General features: G+C 41.3%; 1 protein-coding gene across 1 annotated transcript in view; it reads right to left on the bottom strand.

The window, feature by feature from the left end:
- Positions 1-22,330, bottom strand: part of LOC138246473 (IgGFc-binding protein-like) — a 292,884-nt gene that overhangs the window by 16,016 nt on the left and 254,538 nt on the right. The window contains exons 24-27 of the mRNA XM_069201110.1: positions 18,066-18,661; positions 11,371-11,941; positions 5,037-5,236; positions 4,522-4,899 (exon numbers count right to left, since the gene is read on the bottom strand). Coding sequence (XP_069057211.1) covers positions 4,522-4,899; positions 5,037-5,236; positions 11,371-11,941; positions 18,066-18,661 — 1,745 coding nt within the window. The remainder of the gene's footprint in view (positions 1-4,521; positions 4,900-5,036; positions 5,237-11,370; positions 11,942-18,065; positions 18,662-22,330) is intronic.

Raw genomic sequence — 22,330 nt, 5'->3', positions numbered from 1 at the left:
GTAGCTGCGATTACTCGTTCTCATATGGAGGTAGATGAAGACATCATGGCTGATGCTAATGCTTTGGGGAACTGCACCCCTTTACCAAAAAGCATATCTGGCAAAATATTCCTACCACTTAAGTGCCCAAAACATTCCAACTAAGGCTGATGGCTGGAATTAATTGAAGCAGCGCATGAAGGTGTAGCATCTGCCCATGCTGGTGTAGCAGCCACAGTTTCCCTGTTACAAAAACGCTATTGGTGGCATGGTCTGTGCAAGCAGAAAAAAAAACGAACTGCCCTTGGGTGTGAAATTTGACAACAAATTAAAGGATTCACCATTGCATGCACACCGTAGACACCTCTCTTAGTTTCAAATAAATGGCTCCATTGCGTACAACTAGACCATCATGGCCCCTTAAATTAGGATGGTGCATTCAAATATATTCGACTTGCTGTAGGTTTTTGCTCCAGATTCCTCTGAGTGTGGCTAGCCAAAAAACACGTCCTCTTTTGCACTGATGAACATATGCTTTTAACTTCTTTCTTAACAAAAAATTATGTACCTTGTTACATGCACATCTGACACGTTACGATAGTAAATCACATATGGCTGATATGCATCATAACACACACATGCCTGAGCATCGGCAGTGATCTTGGAATTTGTTTTCTTAAATAGAAACCACATTGGCAGATTGGCTGGCATGTGAACAAATGCGTTTTGATGCATATGTTTTCGTGTGATTGTCAAAAATCATTGGCAAAATCAGTTGCTTTACCTTTTAGTGCCAAGACTTATTGGCTATGCCAATATTTGTTAATGTATTGGATTGCACTGTAACTTTAATGACCAGAGAAAGTCTCACAGAATCCCTAGTGTGATAGTTCTATCCTAGTGTGATAGTCCTAGTGTCAGAACCGAAGATGGATTTAGCCTTGATTAGTGTGGGGTCAACCAAAAGAATGGTGCTGTCCACACCCATCACTGTGTCTGTCAATCTTACCATCCAACATTTGATGTACCGGATCATCCCGTCAGATATAATACCACCTTTTCTGTGTGCCATAGCTGAAGATAGCAACAATGACCTATAAATACCATCACTTGTTAATTCTATAGATTGAAGTTGAGGTTACTATATACATTACTGGGACCCTTATGAATGCCCGTGGAAAGAGCAGATTTCAATTCAGGCCTAAACTCTTAATGTCCACGAATATTGAGGGCATGTGCAGCAATACACCATGATGGACTGTGTTGAGTGCTGTAATAAGACCCAGTGGTAGACGCAGGTCTGATTGCTGATGGAGAGAAGTTGGCAGGGATGCTGAAGCCTAAGTGCTGTAGAAATAGGGAAATAGAAAAGGGTATATCATGCTGCTTGACTCTAGAGGATTAATGAGGACATCAGTTAGATGCTCCGGTGTTTACCAAGAAGAGATGTTATATGATAGTAGAGCTGTGTTGTGGCTTTTTCCGTAGTAGTATGTATGTCTAAAGAATTGTAGCTATGGTCCCAATGGCAAGAAGTCATTTTGGGTGATGAGGCAGAAGTTCACCATAAATGGCCCAAACTCTAGCCAATAAATGGTGACTTTTAGTGATTGGACACTATGGGTCAGGAATGTGAATTCCAGTGGTAATACCATAGTTACTAGTCTGATGGATTACAGCTAGTGAAATGAAACAGTCCCTCTGCTGTTGTAAAAGAAGCTGAGCTATGGGGAAGTGGTCATGGAAATGGTTGCAGTGTTTGATGGCTGTTGTCTATTGGTTAGCTGTTCTGCCATGATTTGTTCTTGGGGAGATGATGAGTCATAATGAATGATTATTTAACTGTTTTTCCAGAACTGTACATGCTAGTAGTTCTCAAGTAGGAGTTTCTGTGTTTCAATTTGGTGAAAAGCACCTCTAGTGTAGATAGCCAGAGGACTAACCTTTGCTTGGCTGTACCACCGCTGATAGTGGACAATGATGACTGCTCCTCAAAAGGATAAGGAGTGGGGGTTGTGCAGGGCTCAATATATACTCTCATGACATCTGTCAAATGCTGTTTATGTTGAGTGAAAGCTGTTGGTCTATGCAGCCTAGAATACACATTTCCTTAACCTGTCAGGTCCACAGCCTTGATTTTTAATTGTAGTATACAATTTCCCATAGCTTCTGACCAGTGCCCCTAGAACTGGATACGTGTTGGCCCTTAGGGACCATGGAGTCTATCTCTAAGAAGGTATCAGTCAAGGTTAGGAGCACTCTCTATTGCTATAGTCATGGCAAGATTGTGATCAATCCTAGGACACTGTGGTCATGCTGCTCTTATCCTGAAGAACTGCTGAATATACAGGTGCAGTTGAAGAAAGACCGTAATGGAGGAAGTCTCAAGAAGTGTTTCACCCAGCAGCCATGAACACTTTGCAGTGTATATGCCAAGCAGAAGGACCTGTGAGTATTCAGAGATTCGACATTGTGGAGGAGACCTTTAATGAAGTTACATTTTGTGAGCCTGCATAGCCCCTGCCCTCCTCGTAGTGACTTTTTGGGAACCTGTATTCCCAGCCTAAAAGGAGCACTAGAGAGTTCACTTTTCACCAAATTCCTTAGAATGGTGTTGACTAAGGAAATTCTAGAATTTTTTTAACCATCTCTGTACAACCTATGCTTCTGGAGTGAATACAATTTTAAAGATGGGTGCTGACCCTCACCCCAAATTTGAATTCCTCAGTGAAGTTGAGAACCACTGGATGTCCCTTGTCTCGTGGACGCTTTCAGAGCCTAAAAATCTCAACCATGACCTCTTGTTCATGACATATGTCTCCAAATACTGGGCCCTAGAAGTTAATAACCTTCTAGTACCTGTTGTGGGTACCTACCTATTTCCAGCATCAGCAGGCTCACTGTTTGAATTGTGACCTGAAATGCTGGTTGTAGTATTTACAAATGACCTGTTTTGTCCAATTCCCACTTGCATCACTCCGTGGATCCTGATAACCCCATTACCATGGACATAGGAACATGACTTTCATTCAGTTCTTAAACTCACTAAAAACATATTTTCCTGTCAGAGAGAATTCAAGTTTGCATTTGAGATTGTGTGTCAAAGACTTGTTTGTACTTTGAGACATTTTTGCCGGATTCCTAATTGGCTCTTCTCAAACCTACTAACTGTCCTTCATTACACCCATCTGGGAAGCTTGTGCAATGGGAAGAAACGCAATATCCTCCATGCTAGCATATAGCATTCATGTTGCACCACTATTCCATTGAGTCGCCATTACAGAAGAAGCTACAGAAGGACTGAGTGCTGAAGAATTCAGAATAGAGTTTGCAATTCACAATGTTTTCCCTGCAACTTAATGTGCATTTAGACTCCTATGCCACTGTAATCTACAGAGTCTTAATTGATTGATGCTTTAAAATTTTGTTCTCAGAAGGTGTTAGGCCTTTTCATTTTTCTACTGTTTTCTGCCTTCATTCTTGCTGTTGGACATTTTCACTGTAGTAAATTAAGACTTACTTTGAGTCATAATATATAGCTTTAACTGGGCTGTGACCTTTATTGAGTGTTATTAGATATGTCATACAATATCTGAGTTCCAAACTTATCAACATTTAATCATTGACTTTTTGACCACAATATCCCATTCCAAGAGACATGGTACCAGTGATAAATGAGTTTATCACGAGGGGACTCCCTATTTGTGTGAAGAAACAGAGGAGGGAAACCCTTTTTGTATCCAAACTACATGATAAGCGGTAATTTACTTCACGCAGACTAAATCCTCGATCATACCAGTAGCCTCTGGAGTATAGCGCTTGAGTGCCACCAGTGAAAACCAAGCAACTCTAAACTGTGGAGGATTCAGTACAGATGTCATCAAGACTGTACGACCTAAAGCACCTAAAATGGATAATCCCCTAATAAACAACAGATTCCTGATCTGTGGCCCCATTAGTATAATAGCCGATTTTAGTCTTCCGCAGGCTGCACCATGACTCCCGAGGTCTAGTTCTCACTTCACCATACATGGTGGTGGAAGTTCCACTCACAGTAGTGTAAACTGCCTGCCACAATTTCTTGCAGATTAACTCTGTAAAAAAACTTCACAGCAAATGGTGGTGGGCTCTCATGTGCTTGGGAAAAACTGCAGCAAATTGGGGTGACCAGATAAGAAGGCACAGACAACGTATCCTCACTTTGCTGTCAAATATCATACCATATTTGGTGAAATTGCTGCCATTTGTTTTGAATAGTGATGGAACTTTCAGCTGTTGGGATTCTCCTTCAAGTGGCTCCTCCCACCACTTTTGTGAGGAACCCATCCTCCACCCTGATAGAATGTTTTTTACAGTCTGTCTTGCAGTGGTAACAATCCAAATGAAATAAATTCTACCAGCTGAATTCTAAATTAGTTGCTGTGTCTCTAAATGATAGTCTGAACACATTATGGAGCCTATGTAAATAGACACAATTCTGGGATCATATATTTGATACATGGATATGCAATTATAAAATCACTGAATTGCTACAAAACTTACCCAACATTCTTGCTGTTGGTTAACAGCAACAGAGGCATCACGGAAATACACATGGACTGAAGACCCAGCAGCCTCCTCCCTGGAGCAGGATCTCACATCGACTACAACCCTGAACCAGTGCTCGGAGTGGAGGTCGCATAGTGAAGCCACCTCATGGGAGCTACTGCGTGTCACCTGCCCAGAGAGGCCATCGAAGGTAGTGAGCAGTGCATCAGATGTAATTGTACACAGTCCTTCCCGCTTGTGGCATCCTCGCTTGCTGTCCTTAAATATGCAGGCCTCATCTTCTCTGCAGGCCACCTTCTCACACCGCACCTGGCCAATGTCACCACAGGTGCATTTTTGTTCGCAGTCTGACGAGACAATGGATTCCCCTAACTAGGAGAAAGCAGAATAAGTAATCTTCAATGGCCATATTTTAACATGTATAACTAGCACCCCCCAAAAATCATTGTGCAACATACATCTGACCAAACCCATAAACCCTTAAATAAAAGAATCAGTGCAAGAGTTACCTTCAGGTACATCCCATTGTACACACACCCACAGGTGTCCATAGGCACACAACTGTCCCCATTGAAGACAAAGTCGTCATCACATTGGCAGCCCTCAAAGCACTGATCTGTACACTGGGAACGTGCAACCATTGCAGCACAGGTAAAGTCGCAGGTGCGTGTGCAAAGCTCGTAGTGGCTATTAGCTGGGCAGTTGAGAGCTAGAAAAAGAGGACAAAAGAATATGTTATGCTTATTGATCGTGATTTTCTGTTGAGGAGATCATAAAAAATTAAATCACTAAGTCCATTTGTTTGATTAACTAAGAATAAGTGTGTCAGGTGGTCTATGTCTAGATTTGAGTAAGGGTTTCAGCAGGTTATATGCTAAAGATACCATTGATTGATAAGATAACGTTCCTGGTGAGTAACGATGTTGCTGATGCAGAACACATTATTTGTCATACAATTAAATGTTTGGTTGCAGAAAATGAGCTATATAAATGTGCATGGGGCAATCTATGTACTCCTCTATAGAATCACAGAAGAAAGTCATAGTTAGACAGGACTTTGACCTGTTTGTGATATGCTTCATAGGTATGCCCCACTTACAAGTTGAGCGGAGTTTGATTCTCATGTTTTCCAGCCACCACATTTCCCAGATGTATCCACAATAGACCAGATCTTATGGGCCAGGCAAGCGGGCCATTAAAACTGTCTTGGGAATTGGTAGTAGCATGGTCCTTTCTTCATGCCTGGCTACCCTACAAAGGTGAGGAAGATCATGTAATGACCCTCCTTGCCAAGCAGCATTCTCCTCTTTCCTTAAAACCCCCTTTGCCCCTCACCTTACTCTCCTTTCCTGCACCTGCTATCTCATATTTACCACCTGCTTAGATCACATAGTGTGCAGTAGGAAAATCCCTGATGAATTCTGTGTGGTAAATAGAAGTCCTTAAAGTATTCTCCATTCCATATAGTCCATTTCATTATGAGCACATATGTGTGTGGAATACCAGGCAATAATGGAAATTATGGTCCTTTATACACATTTATCCGCCAAACGTATTTGGGACCTAAGGAGCAAAACAGCCACATGTACAAATCTTCAGCTGTTGTCACATTGCCTGGTCCTATGTGGCACAGGATTTTATCTTGGTAGTGGAAGTCTGTCTCAGTCATAAAGCATTTGGCAGATGTAGTTAACATTTGCTAGACTTCAGAGATGTACAATATTGGCATACGAAGGACAAAGCCATGCCAGATATTTAGGGTAACCACAGACTTTGTAAATGATTACATATATTATATTGAATTTGGATTTGTATCATGTGAATATCCTGCTTATTGTGGACCATTGTCGGATATCCTTTGCTTATGGTTTTGTTCTAGAGGACTATTAAATGACTGGAGATTCAGGCAAAGAAGGATTTCTATTTGCCCACTAGACCACCATGCTCTATACATTTGAATATTGTGTATTTTAGTATCTCTTCAAGTGATCACTGAAATATATGAACTGCAGGATAGCTAGCAGACCAGTGACAAGCAACATATGCTGCTTTTACTATAGGAAGATACAGATGTCTTGAGACGTCATTGATTTTAGAATACACTGATTGAGAGCAATTTGATATTGCCTACATACTATGACAGTAATAGAAGGTAGAGAAAGAAATTTCACTGGAAGTGCAAAAATTTATGGAAAACTTGGTTAAGGAATAAAAGCTGATTGACAAAGTCCATGAGAAAACACATTTAGAAAAGAGGCAGGGGAGCAAAGTTTAAGTGAAATTTGTATTTTCAGTCATAAATAACTTGGAATTACCTAGAAGAAGGCTAATGGGAAGGTGAGTGGAACAACGTGTATAGGATGATTGGATTGAGTACCATCTTCAAGGGGTTGAGGCGGCCCCACCACAAGAGATTAAGAGGAGACCAATATTCAAGTTTCTCATTGACCTTTTGTGTCACCTTTCTATGGTTGGAGATGAAGGGGGAACTAAAACGTTTAGAGAATACAGTATGTGTTTGAAGGCACTATCTTTGTTGGGCACCATTCAAAGGGGCAGATATGCCAGTGGTGTTTCAGACATATTATTGGTAAGGGTAAACTTCAGTTTTGCCTTGGTTAAGCTTGTGGCTGTAGATTTTGAAAAGTATATTGGGATAGATTTATGTGGGTTATTGACAAAGAGAAGGATATCATCTATGTATGCTTATAGTATGAATTAATGAGAATGTCATATAATGTCTTTGATGTCTTTGTTTTTCCTGATTTTCTTTAAAAGATGTTCTAGTGCTAGGATTATCAGGAGTGGAGAGAGAGGGCAGATTTATCTAATTGCTCTATGGAGGTTGAATTTGCAAGAAAGGATCCCATTAGTGAGGACTGATGCTTTTCAGCTTGGCCGTGATAATCTTGAAGGGCAAACATGCCATTCAAAAGCTCTAAAAAGAAATGGCCATTCAGATCTATCAAAGGTATTTTTGTCTTGGACAGCAATAATGCATGATGAATTCAGTTAATTTAGGCCCTCATTGCGATCATGGCGGTTTGGCCCGCCATGCCGGCAGTGGCGGCAGCCCTCACCCACCGCCAGGTTCCCGCCGTCAGGCAGCCGGGCGACGAGTTGAAACACCATCCGCCAGGGTAGCTGCGCTACCCTGCGGATAATGTTTCATTTCCCACCAGCCTTTTCCTGTCGGGATATCCCGCCAGAAAAAGGCTGGCAGAGGGGGTGCCCCTGCATTGCCCATGCAATTTGCATGGGCAGTGCAGGGGCCCCGTTGCAGTGCCCCGTCGCGCACGATTTTCGGGCAGTGATCTGCGCGACGGGTGCACCTGCCACACAGAGGCACAGAGGCATTGACGGCGGCTCCGTGTGGAGCCGCCGTCAATGTCCCACCCCAGCCGAGCCTTTCTGAGAGCTGGCGGGCGGAAACAATGTTTCCGCCCGCCGGCCCACAGAAAAGTTCATTATTTGGCCGGCGGGGTTCCGGGGTCGCTGGCGGTCAGTGTTTTGACCGCCAGCATGAACACGGCAATTGTTTCCACTGTGTTCATAATGACCACCTTAGTTCTGCTTGGGACATGACATTAGCTAGTAGCTATGTGTTAATTCCTGACAGTCTTCCTTTGACAAACGCAGACAAACGCAGACTGATCTTGGTTGATCTTATTTGATATGATATGATTAAAGCAATTTGCCAGAACTTAGGCCAAAATGATACAGTCTGCATTTATGGGTCTGTATTTATAAGGGTTATGGTTGTGAATGTTCCTCAATGGTTAGATGCTTCATTAAACCAGTAGTACAGACCTAGACACCAAGGATTCAATCAGTTTGGAGGACTTTCCTGTTTTTTTAAACTGTGTGTGCTGATGATGATATCCGCCTCAGTGAAGTTGCACTCATGTGTGATTGGTCTGTATCACTGTGATGCCTGCTGTGGATGGAAGAGGACAAGAAAGCAATGTTTGTTTTTTGTATAAGGATTCTAAAGGTCCGTAACTATACGAGGTATTTCAGAGCCTTTTGTTTTTTCTTAGTTTGAGGTAATTAGTCAGGAGCTTGTCTCTTTTTTTTTCACCATGAGTATGGTATTTGGATTTGATTCTGTGGAGAATGTCATCTGCTGTGCATGCACATTTTTATTGAATTCCTTTCATGTGTAGGCTTTCAGAGTATATAGACAGTAAACTACTTTGAATTATCTGATTTTCCAATTTTTTAATCTTTTTTCTGTCATTTGTGTGATTACTTTGTTGCTTCTTTCATGCCACCAATATGAATATTTTTCCTTGTAGGGCTGCTATAAAGGTGACCTAGACTATAAGCTCTATCCCAAAACCCTTCTTTATGTTCTAGTTTCCAATTGACTCAGTGCCCATATATGTCCCCTTAGCTAAAATCCCTCTACCACATGTCAATGCTCTTTCTACTAATATGTTATTGATTGTGCTTTTCTACTGCTGTAACTTGTTTTACTAAAACAATAAAACATTATTTAACTGAAACACAATATCAGCTATGTTTTCTCTGTACCTACTCTTTTAGATGCTATCTTTAATTCAAGGAGAGCTTGTTGTGATCGGTAAGGATTACAGGATGGGTAGCACTTTTCCACTGCACCCCCCCGTGTGAGTACTTCCACTTTGGACAGTTTAAGTCTGCTATTGAGTGTTAAACACTATCACAGTGATTCCTAAACTGAAGTCCGCAGATCCCTGAGGATCCAAGACTCCTACTCACGAGGTCTGTGACTTTCTAGGTTAGAAAATGAAATAATATCAATTGAAGCCAGTGCCAGCTTTAGGCTTGTGTGACCGGTGCCTCAACACTGTGCCTCGAGCTCAGGGGAACTTCACTTTAAAATATCAGACGTGTTTGAAGGCACAATCTGCAGAGTTCTTCACGTAATGTGCAATTATTAGGCAATTATAAAAATATCAAATTAACTGTGGTGATTGATATACTTTCTTGAGAGGCCTGAGTGTTCTCTAATAGAAGTTTAACTCATCACAGCAAGATCACAGATTTGTATTTCATGTAGATAGCCCACCGGGTTATGATCTTGTAAAAGAGATAATTTTATTACTTTCATAAATTACAATCTCTCTAATAAAGCACAGTAATCTGCATCAAACAGATTGCAATATTCAAGGCATTGGTGGTTTGGAAACTTGTTTTTTAATCCCCCAATCTTTTTTTATTCTGAGGTTGCTAAAAAGGGTGCCTTTGTGTAGTAATACTTTTTTATTACGGCAGACAACCCCCAATCACTGTGTCACATTTTAAATTCTGACTCTATGTTCCTCCAGGCAAATCACTCTTAACATTCAATGCCTACCAGTGTGTTGATATGGAACTCATACACCCTGTAGCCCCCATTTCCTACACACTGATTTACACACCTATGAATTATTATCTATGTATAATATATGTGTGAAGTAAAGCGATCTAGCACCTAATATTGGGAGGAGTAGGGCCATAAAAAAATTCAATGAATATGGGAGAGGGGTTATGAAGTGATGAGAGCCCCCAGTGGTGGTTCCATGTGAAAAGAAGGTATAGAGGGATTTCAACAAAGTTTTCTGCACAGGGCACCATCAGTGCTAAAGTCGGCCATGGATTGATAAAGTATAATAAATAACAAAGCTACTGTAAAAGTGAAACCATTTGAAAGTGGAGGCTAAAAATGTAGTTGATAAACTTAGCTTGTTTAGCCGGAGCAGCACGAATATGTCAAACGGTAGTATGGGTGATTAGTGGCCTCGATTTAAGCACTAGCTTGCTCTGACAAAATGGAGGATGCATTAAAGGAAAAAAAAGGCAACAAGCTATCATTGAGCATATCATATAGCTTTGTTGTTTAGAAATAAACCCAAAATCTGAAAAGCTCCAACCTTCCCATTAACATTATAATTTAGATTTTTGCTTGTGACCTAAAGAAAATATTTGATAATTTGTGTGTTTGTTTGACATATAATTATTTCTTTATGTTTGTCTATTCCTTTGAGGTTCACATCCTATAAATCGCTTGGGCATGGGTCCCCAACTTTAACTAGGGATTCACTGGGTTCCGCGAAAGTCAAAAAGTTAAGACCTGCTACACTATCACACTCAACTTGAGATGAGCTTTGGGAAATGCTTTTCTCTCACATCTTTTGGCAGACACTTCTGTGGCCTCTGATTTTGAAGCTGTGGTGACTTATCTCTTGGCACACAATTTCTTTACACATTTTTATATTAGAGATTGGGTGATTTGCCATTCAGCACTTCATTGTATATGTATTAGTCAATTTTTTGCTTTGAAAAGCCAATAAGATCCCTCTATCTCATTGCTTAATTTCAGATCAAAATTCCCTCCATTTGCAGAAGGACTTTATTATGGAGAAGGGATGTGTCAGAGTTCTATAGGTTCCCAGAAAAAGATTTGTGGAAGCTATCATAGCAATTGTTCACTTTTCTTGAATCAGCAAAGTCTGCATTGTTGGGAGTACAATTGTGTTGAATATCTGGTAAATGAACGTTGCTTCTTTTAACAACAATTTGGTAGAGAAAACAGGTCATAGCACATCACAAAACTCTGATGGTACACCTTCCCTAAATGGGGGTTCCATGCCTCACATCACCCACAATAATTAAGTGCCTCTTAAATATTCAAAAACATGCTGCAGCAACAGTGTTATATATGGATTTCTAGTTATGTTAGTGTTAAAGGTTGCTATAACACAATTAAAGTACTTGTGGTATGACAACCAATTTCCACACTCTCTCTGGATGAGGGCCTCAGTATTTTACATTTGAATAATAGGAATAGGAAAAGGATGCAAACACAAATTCACTTACGACAAGAGGAGGCTTCTCTCCATGAACCAATGTCTGCTCCAGCAGCTTGGCATGCAGCGGCATAGGCCTGCAAGCTTTTACAGAGAATCTTATCTGTACCATCCACAGCACACATATCATAGATGCAGTGATTGAAGTAGTCCAGTGGATTGACAATGTCATGGCAGCTCTTGAAGGGCCCATCTTCTGCTGTGATCATGCCGCACATGACATCTCTCTTGTAGATGGCAGTCCTCATGGGATCACACACCGGACACTTGTCCCCACATCCATCAGAGCACTTAGACCCTTCCACTTTGACTTTCCAGGAAGTGCCAAATTCCTGAGCATTTTGTTCAATGTCACCATTGGGCAAGAGGAACTCATCGCTCTTATTACCATTGAAGTTGCCGCACAGGCCACACATATGTTCCTTGTAAGTGCTGGGTACTTCCACCCGTACATAGTACACTGTGTCATAGAGAACCTGTAGACCAAACTTAGTCTGGAGAACTACATGATTGCCTTGTTGGTTGATGACAATGTCTCCTTCATTTAGAGTCAACGGCAGATTGTGCAACTCTTTGTTTACCTACATGAGAAAAGATGACAATCAATTAGTTCTGTCATCTAGGCATCTGTTGTTCAATACATAGACATATAAGATATATGAGACCAACGAAAAGTCAAAATCCAGTATTGCATGTCACCTGGGACATTCGGAAAACAATCTGTGTCATGCTTTTAGTTGGACATGGCTGGCTTAAATAGCATTAGTCCCATGGCAGAAAGACATAGGACCTCATATAGAGTTGCATAGCAGCTAAAAATGCTATGATTTGTGGAGAATCTCTGTACAATTCAGTTAGATTGCACAGTGTAGACATTGTTAAAAATAAAATATGTCAACTGGTTGAAGATAGAATGATTTTGTTATATGTATCAGCATGTCATTAGCTCCTGACTTATCAAATGTTATGCAGAACGTCAAATAAATGATGAATTTCTTAACACACACTACACAACTAGGAACTCCATTTACACAATCCATTGGCTACCATATACCAGGCATGAGACAGGGACAATTATTGTGTTCATGCATCACCACAAATTTTCACCAGATCAGAAAATATCGGCATATGGAATATCAAGAAAAAACTAACAGGGAACCGATTTCTTTTTTTAGCCTTTATACAACTAGCAGGAAACACATCTTGGCCCTGATTTACAACTGGGCGGACAGGTTGCCCCATCACAACAGTGAAGGATATCCCATCTGCTGAAATCTACATCCCATTATCTTCTATGGTATTTAGATTTTGTCAGACGGGTTATCTGTCACCTTTGTGACGGAGTAACCCATCCAACGAGTTCTAAATCAGGCCCTTTTTCTGAAAATCCTCACATGAAAGCCAACATGAGAAAGTCTGTACTGATGGAACTGTAAGTGCATCTTCTGCATCTTCTTGAACTGGATTTAAATAAGCTTTTAATAATTGAACAAGCTGGTTCCAGTCCTATTCTCAAGCACAATTTTCATGATTACTGGTGAAGTTGGTAAATTCCTACAGGACACCAAGCGCTTATAATAAGTATTTGAGTCGCTTATAACTTTGGCTGTCTAGCACAAGTTCCAACTAAAGACACTTTATTTGCAGATCCTTGATAGAATGATCTCAATGTAAGTGTGTTTAGCTTTTTTTTAAGAGGTTTTATGTGATGGCTTATTATGTGATTAGTAATCATGAGTACTAGTTACCCAAAGAGATCTGAGATATGCAGTCATCATGTCTTTGATTGTGGGCACTGCATGGATGAGTAGGCTTCTCTCAGAATTGAGACATGAATGTTAGGAAAGACTACTCCTGAGCCCTGATTCCTAACTTAATTTATACAACAGGACCCTCACAATGAAAAGTAATGCTTATCTTCCGAGTGAGCCACACGTCTGTCTTATAGATGTGTGATATGGGCTTTTTGGGCTGAGAAAACAGATGGAATGCAGACATACTCTCTGTTTTGAGTTAATTGTATTGCTTGCATGCTCTGTCATCTCTTTGCTGGCCTTTTCATGTCTTTAACTAATGTTCAGGTATAAAAGTATTAGCTCCGCCACATTTGTTGTGCTCCTGTCCCACTCTCTGGGACTCTGTCTTTATGACCTAATTCAAGGGGCTTGTTTACACTACACTACTGCTAAGTACTGCTTAAAGGGCTCCATAGTTACTCTTTAAAAGATACTAGGTAGGTCAATGTTTCATTTATTTTCATTAGCTTGGTTAATTTTAAGAGACAAGAGAGATCTGATTCACTTGGCAGCAATGTAACCCCCATTTATTTATCTCAAGAAACAAGGTAGCACTAAACAATTAGACTAGTTGGCCATGTAATCCCCCAGTTATTTGTTTCAAGAATTGGTGTATACTAAATCCATTCATCTAGTCAACATGAAGACCCTATTTGATTATTTCAAGAGCTGAAGCAGATCCAATCCCTTAGTCTGCTCTAACATATATTCTCCTTTTGGGTGATTTCAAGAAATGCATTAAGTCAGATCAAATTGTCTTGTCAATCTGCAGTCCTTTTTAGGTTAATGCTTAGAAGCTGCTTGGAGAAGCCTCACTTACAACGTCGGAGTACTTGGTGAAACCAAATTAATTATTTCACATTCGAGGATAGATTGATTAGGAATTGATGCACCAACGTATGGTTTTGCGCAAACTACGAGTCAAATAATCAAAAAATGTTGATGTCTCACCATGTGCATTTTTAATTGATGTCAAAGCCACATTTTATTAAATAAAACCAAACTATTGTTATGACTGAATCTGCTCCTGCTTTAGGAGGTCCCACCTTAATCAGTTTGGTAAATTCGATCCAGAAAACTGGGTCACAGCAAGATTTGATCCAATGTGTATCTAAGCAGAATATTGTCTACTTCAACTGAATGCAAAAGGCAGGTGACATACATTAGCCTCAACATTGTTTATTATTTCCTTAGGAATTAGGGAATACACTTACGCCAGAACTCACAACTGTCCCATGTTAAAGACATTGGCACTTATTACGACCTTGAGGGAGGGGTTTCCTCCAACACAAATGTGACGGATATCCTGTCCGCCCTTTTACGGTCTCCATTAAATATAATGGGGTCATAATACGGCGGGGGGATATCCGCCACATTTGTAATGGAGGAAACCCTCTCTGTCAATGTTGTAATAAGGCCCATTGTTCCTGTTGACTAACCCAGTGAAACGTTCATGCTGGATGACTACAGTTGTCAATGAAACAGCAAAATGAGATGAAAATAACAGGTGCCCCACTGTTTGAGCTAGATTCCCACAGCCTAGGAAACTCATCGCAGATTGAAATCTCTTTCTTTGTACACAATCTCAGTCATTGATGTTAGCAGAACTTGGAACTTTTAGTTGATCATTAGGGTCTCAGTGCAAACCATTCTATGAAAGAGACTGCCACATATTGTGTTTTTAATCCAAAGAGATGAGCACTGCACGGATCAGTAAGAAACCCTGTTGTCAGGGATGAAGCCAGATCATACCTACAAAGAGTAGTTGAAGTAGGATGTCGCTGATGACTTATAGCAATTAAGAATGGGTTATGTCTCTTCTCTAGCCACTGGGTATTCCCCTTCAGGTGGGAGGAGAATGTGGGGATAACAGCCTTCCTGCTGTGTCTGCTCCAATGAGTACACCACACTGTTATTCTTGCTGCAAATGAGTTTCACTAAAATCCATGCAGAAAATTCTCTCTGCTTGCTGTTTAGCTCCCCTTCTTCCTACACTCCTTCCATTTAGATCAGTTCTTATTATCCTACGTCCACTAATAATAACTCCTCTGACATCTCCCCCCAGGCCCCAAATCCCCTTGTATCTCATCAGATTTCTCCAGGTTGATTTGCAGCCACGGTCCCTAACTGTGAGAAAACAGGGCTGATGGCAGAGGCCCCCGACTTCATGCCCCCATTTTTCACTTTTTGCTGGTGCTTTCCTGACTCTAATGGTACTCTGGGTACTGCTAACCAGTCCCAGGGCCTGTGCTCTGTGTAAAATTAGTATGCAAATTAGGCTAATTATAATTGGCTAAGTCAACCTACCTATAGGTCCCTGGCATATGGTAGGGCATGTAGGTTTAGGGACCCCAGCATAGGTGGTGCCCCCACAGGTGCACTGCCAAGGTGTGCAGTATCATTTTAAATGCAGGCCAGCCTTACTGTCTGCTTTTAAATTAAAGTTACATGCAAATTCGACTTTGGAATTAAAAGTAGTTCCAAAAGTCTTAAACTACCTTATGTGTACATATAAGGCACCCCTAAGGTGTGCCCTATGTGCCCCTAGGGCTGGGTGCCATGTAACTATAAGCAGGGACCTTATAAAAAATAGTTTTATAAGCCCTAGTGATGTAAAACAGCCAAATTTGTTTTCCCCCTTATTGTAGTTAATGGCCTTCATAGGTTAGAATGGGGAGACTTTATTTTCATTTTAAAAGCCCCCTTAAGTAACAGATACAACACTTTTGGTATCAAATTAATTGTTATAATAAATCCCACAACTTCCAGCTGTTGGATTTAATATATTTAATATAACTTGTTCCGATAAGGAGTTTTAAACTTTACCTGAAAAGTTGCCAACTTCAGCCCTGCAGTGTTTTTGCTCCTTTGCTCTGATTGGCCAGCCTCTGGCAGCCTGTCCAGGCTACATAGATGAGGTGTGAAGTGGCCTGGCTCAACACAAAGATATGTGCCTGGGGAAGGAAATCTCCCCTCAGCACATGGGGAAGCAAGAATGGGAGGGCTGCCAAACTGGTCTTCAAAGGCAGGGAAGGACATTTGGAGCAACCCAGCAACACCCTCACTTCCTGCAAACCCAGACAATTAGGTGCCCCCTTGATTAGATTAGGAGAGGGCAGGAGAGAGGTGTGTTCAGGCCTTTTAGCCACACCAGTGGATGGGCTCAGACAGACGTAACCTCCAAAAATCAGTTTCAGCCATGATGGATTTTTGAGGAATGTTGCTCCCTGGGATTGATTTTTGCCACACTTCCCAGGAAGCTATCATCACAGGGTGAAGGACCCTGCCCCTGATTGGAGAACCAGGACCCGCATGTTTTTCACCCAGGAGCAAGGATAAAACTGGCAGACCCACACCTCTGATTCCAACAAGGAAGAACTACAGAAGAAGAAGAAGGACTGCCCTGCTGGACCCCTGACCTGCACCAGGACAGTGCACTCTGGAGGACTGCACCAGCTGCACACTTGGGCTTCACCACAAGAAGGACATTGCCTGGCTTCAACTGGTTCAAGGAGGGACTCCCTGTTTGCTACAGGTGAAAACTTGCTAACAGGAGTCCCCTGCACCAACTCCTGAATAAACCAACCACTGCCCAGTGGCCAAAAAGAAGTTTGCACCAGATGCATTCTGGGAGTTGTAGTCTGCACCCTCAAGAGCTTCTGGAACCTTGGGGTGAGCTGTGGACCTCCAAAGACCCTTAAAGGAACATCTGGAAGAATATCCAGAAGTTTGGAGAAGTTTGGAGAGCTCCATAAAGCGGCAACTCTAGCCACCTTGTCTCAACCGCGACCCGGCCTGACTTGCAGGTTCGTCCCGGTGAAGAAAATCTCAGAAAAAGTGACTACGTCCGAACGTAGGAAGTTGACCCGGACCTCCCAGGCAGTGTATCAGAAGAGGGCTCCAAGGACATCGGATCAAGATTCAGGTTTGCCCCGGTCGCAGGATTTTCACCAAGAAAAAACAAATAAGTCCAAAGGTAAAAATCTCCACCGAGGGCTCCCGCAACGCGTATCTGAGGAAGAGTTCCAAGAGGTCAGATTGGACTTGAGACTTGGTCCCACTGAAGAAAATCTCCGGAAAAACGACTAAGTTCTAAGGTAAACTTTTGACCGAGGGCTCCCGCTGGCTGTAGCCGAGCCGGGCTCCATCGCAGTATGCCTTAAACTTTGACTTTGCCCCGGTCAAGGTGCGACCAGATGACCAGATTTGCGCTTTTTGTTTCTATATGATAGAAAGCATTAATTCTTTAACAATTCATATCTCCGGTCCCCATTTTCCGATTTTATTTGTTTTGGTGTCATTTGAAAGATAAAAATATAATCTATTTTTATAAATTAGTGTTGGATTTTTATTGTGTTTTATGTTTTACTTATTTACTGTTTTGTGATTTTTAAATGCTTTACATATATGTCTCCTAAGTTAAGCCTTGTCGCTCGTTGCCAAGCTACCAAGGTTTGAGCTGGGTTTAATTTATTGAGACCTAACTGGACCTAAGTGGAGGTTAGTGGCCTATTGCTAAGTTTAGGTACTTACCTTCCCTTACCAATAACCCATTTTCCAACACTAACTGTTACTTTAATGTTGTTTTATGCATGTTGTTGCTAGCTGTGAATAATATATGGTGGTGTAATTGTGTCATTCTTATTTCACTGTGTGTGTTACTGTGGATTTATTTCAGCATCTACACTTTGCACACCAGTTTGATAGCAGGGTGGAAGGTGCAGTTTGTGCAGTGTTTAATATATACAGAATGCTAATTCTTGTAATTGCTTTGGTTCAGTGAAAGTACTTGAAGAGAGGTTTAGTAGGAAGCACAGTTGTGTGGTAGGTATTAGGATCTAGGCCTGCACGTGTACAGATTTTCTGTGTCCGTATACTGAAAGATTGAACTATCCTGAAATAGACTCACCTTAACCTTCCAGCTCATCCCTTTTTCGATAGTTATGGTATGCCCTTGCACTGTCACCACCACCATCCTGGTAACTGCTACTTTGCCGCTGCCGTAGCTATCATTCTCCACCACCACAGAGAAGTTGGCCAAATTTCTGGTGTTGCCGCAAGCAGTTGCTAAGGTGTACATACAGGTGCCCTGGAAGTCAAAGGCAAGACCATCGAATGACAGATAGTGAGGGTCACCAGATGCTACGCAGGTGCCAGATCCTGAAGGATGGCAGCCCTGGATGCCATTTACCACCCTACACTCCTCATTTGGCCCACAGGTGTTTTCCTGGCAAGTCACAGCTCCATTGTCTCCACACTGGCATCGCTCTTGACACAGGCTGTTGGAGAAGAATTCTTGACCGCGCTGGTAGTATTGGTCCTTATACAGGCAGCCGCAGTCAGCAATGGGGACACACTTGTCTCCACTGAGGATAAAACCGTCATTGCAAGCACAACCCTCGCCACAGAGGGCATCACAGCCTGCCGGAGCGGAGAGCCCGGCACAGGTGGTCGGGCAGCCGGGTGCACAAAGCTCATAGTGACTGTTCTTCGGACAAATAAATGCTGCAAATAGAAAGGAGCCACAAGTTAATATATTATAACAACTGTGATATCGACAAGCAGCTTCAAGGCTCTACATCCTGTCCACATCTACAATCAAACACGATGTTGGAAACTATTCTTTTAACAGTATCATTTACCTGTTATTCACAGCAATACCATCCCCTGGTAAAATTGTGGCTTTGTGAAGGGTTTGATCTGTTTGGTGAAGAGCATCATTTTGCTTGCTCGTAATTTTCAGCTCCGACATTCAAAAACAAATCTATTTTGGAAAAACATTATTGGTCTCCTTATTTCTACGGGATAATCTTGAAATTTTCACCTACGCTCAACATGAATATAGTGTCTATTAAATCAAAGTAAAATCAAAATAAGTATTATTTGATCTTGTAATGAACCAGCATTCTTGTCCAGAGCAGAGTTTTGCAGTCTGATTACAAAATTATGTTTTGCTCCTGCAGCCCCACCTCTCCTAGCAATTGCATCATGGTTTAGACTTCCAGTTGCAATTTTTGTGCTTGGTGCTGTGGCACCCTATATCAGCTGCTATAATTTGCTTAATGTAGCTATATTCCTGTATTTCATGTAATCTCGTTAAAACAGCCTATGATCTTTTCAGTTGTCTCTTTTTCATTCTACTTAGCACCCCCACCCCCAGTAGGTAATAACACCCAAAAAACCTTTATGGGGTTTAAAATCAAATGTGTGTTTGTCTACATTGTAGTAAAAAATTGACACGTGTGTTGCGTGATGATCCACGACTGTCTGTCCGTTCAGTTAACTAGTGTTGGAGAAAAAGTTTTAGTTATGTTTTTAGTGCACCAGAAGTCAGCATTTGGTGACATTTATATTCACATTTAAAAGCCTAACATAGAGAAAAGCTGCAGTGACACGTATTTTTAAAGTGTTCACGTTTTACATTGTGGCGGACATTGTACCTACCAGAACTGACAATGTGCTAACATGATTTAAAACAATGTTGAAGCATATTTTCAATCAATAGTTTCTCTAATGAACTATTACTAGTAGAAATTAATTTGATTTTAATGATTTATGATTTATTGGTATACAGATACATGTGTGCATTGAATAAAATGCACTTCTCTGTCATATCTAATGCGATGTTTTAACAAAGTTTGCAATTATTAAGAAATGTTTTTTCATGTTTGATGACATTAATGCTGAGTTTCTAAGTTTGAATATTATGGCCCTCATTATGACAACAGCGGTATTGACCGCCTACCGCCGCGGTGACAGCGCCAAAATACTGTCGCCGCGGCTACCTGCCGTCTGCCATATTATGACCGTAGCCGGAATTCGGCCAGAAGGATGGCGGAATTCCGGCTGCGCCCATGGGGGCCATGCCAGTGGACCACCGCAGACTGTATCATGACACATGATACGGCCTGGTGGTGTTCTGCTGGGGGACGCTGCTGCTGGCAGCAGCCCCCCGTCCCGTCTCATGCCGGAGGACCCTCTGCAATCAGCTATGTAAGGTTCTCTTGACAGGGGAGGGGCTGGAGGGTGTTGTGGGTGTATTTTGGGGAGGAGTACCGCCAGCCTGTTGGCAGTACTTTTCTCTAAAATACCACCATCCGTCAGGGTCGTAATGAGGGCCTACATGTGTTTAATTCACTGAAATACTAATGCATTTTTGTTTTTGTGTTAGCATATCTTTGCCTGAGGTTTTCATATTTGCAGCCATGTAAAGTGAATCATTTCTTTTTCTCTAAGATTAATTTTTCCACTAGGTTGTTTCTCATAAATAATAAAGAGTCCTTTTGTGTGATGTGTAAATTTCATTTCACGGTGTCCTTGACGTTGTTACGTGACAACCTAAGGACTGAGAGTAAAGCAGTACCATTGTTTATTAGCCCGTTTCTCATGAGAACTGTGGAAATCATCTTGTACCATGGGAAGGAATGCGGATTGCAATAAGTGATGTGCAAATTGTTAAACTATTTTATTTACACTGAGAGGAAGAACGACTTCTCACTAAACATGGGAACTTTCGTGGATGTTGCAAACTTGATTTGTGTAATTAATTCAATTGGAAATTGCCCCTTTTGCGTAGCAAGGACTCATTGAACTGATCAACAGAACTGTTTAGAGTAATTCTAAGTAAGGGAAGGACTTGTAAGTTTCAGGCAGTCCCCTTTAGACTCTTGCTCTGTTAACTCACCTCCCTTGGACGTTTCTGCACTTTTCCCCAGATGGTGCTTCTAATGGACTTTGATGACTAAACTGAATTGAATGCTTAACCTTGGAAAGGTATATTCTAATGCAAAGGTTATTTTCTCCAACCTGCTTTTTTCAGTAAAAGTTAGCATGTTGAAACCTGCTTATTTTATTTTTCCTAGTTAGTTAAATTTGCCGTAGATAGATGATTTTCCTAATTATTTTTGTCTTTCTTTTCTACTTTTACCTGCATTTGTCAACCCGTTAGCACACCTGCTTGTCCTAATTTGGTTAGTATTAGGGAGAACCTATGTCCAAATCCTGATTTCTGAATCTTCGTAATCTGATTTGACTAATGTATTCACAGTCTGATTTAAAGAGTGTTTCTCTTTCTCAAATCGCGCCTTTATTAATATGCATTTTTCTTCTTGAAAATCTAATGGTACTGATCTTGAGTACATTAAACATGTTTTGTATATTTGGTCAGCCTATGGTGTTTATTTATCTTTTTCAATTTGATTTTGAGCACTATTTTCATGACTTTGGCTTTGTGGTTATAAAATAAAGCTTTGAAACCTGTATTGATTAGAGTATTCTTCCGTGGCCACATGGGTCATGGTGTTTTAATTTGTTGTTTGGGTTTGAATTAATTGTGTATGGTTAACACACTCCTCACTGGGTCCGAAGAGCCCATCAAGCTATGGGGAAAGCATTTTCAAATCCTGTGAGGGATGAGGAAAACGCATTAGCAGTAGTCATGTTGGAATTTGTGCTGTTCACCTCGCTACGATAAATGGTGCACTTTTAAGGTCGAGGGTGGTGTTAAAGCTGCACCGTTCTTGGCAGAGAAAACTGGTTACCCAACGATGAGCTGAATATAAGTTGGCATGCATCACCCTTGGGGAGGCAGTCTGGCCCCCAGCTAAACTCACGGGATGGTGGTGCCACGGCAGCTCACATTACTGCTGCTTTGTGTGTGTTATCACAGATGTGCAAAATAGTTGCAATAAACATCCTGACCTGGGACGAAAATAATGTGATTGTAGAAAACAAATGACGAAGCAGGACAACCAGGGTGTGGAGGCCTACAAGGGATACGACATTTTTCAGATGCTATGAAACAAGCCATGTGCATCGGAAGAATCAGTCTTGAAGCAACTAGATCAGACACAACCTAGGCAGGGTCTGAAAGGGGAATGTCTCATGCCATAAGTTAAGCTATCCTCAAGTGACTTATGCACATTACTTTAATGGAAGCGTACCTTTCTGTGGGCACACACACCAAGGCCACGGTAGAGTATGTTCAAGAGAGGTGGAGCACTGTCAGATTCTCTTGAGTACACAGAAACTACAGAATACCAAATAAAAAGGTGTATCTTTGAAGCTTTTACCATGATGTGATTTGAGTTACCTTTTATTAGAAAAAAAGAACTGGGATTCTGAAACAAACTCTATTTCTCCTGTTTAAACTGCACTAGAGAGATGTTCTGCATG

The sequence above is a fragment of the Pleurodeles waltl genome, chromosome 7 (assembly GCF_031143425.1).
Source record: "Pleurodeles waltl isolate 20211129_DDA chromosome 7, aPleWal1.hap1.20221129, whole genome shotgun sequence".
Classification (NCBI taxonomy): domain Eukaryota; kingdom Metazoa; phylum Chordata; class Amphibia; order Caudata; family Salamandridae; genus Pleurodeles; species Pleurodeles waltl.
This window is presented reverse-complemented; position numbering and strand designations above follow the sequence as displayed.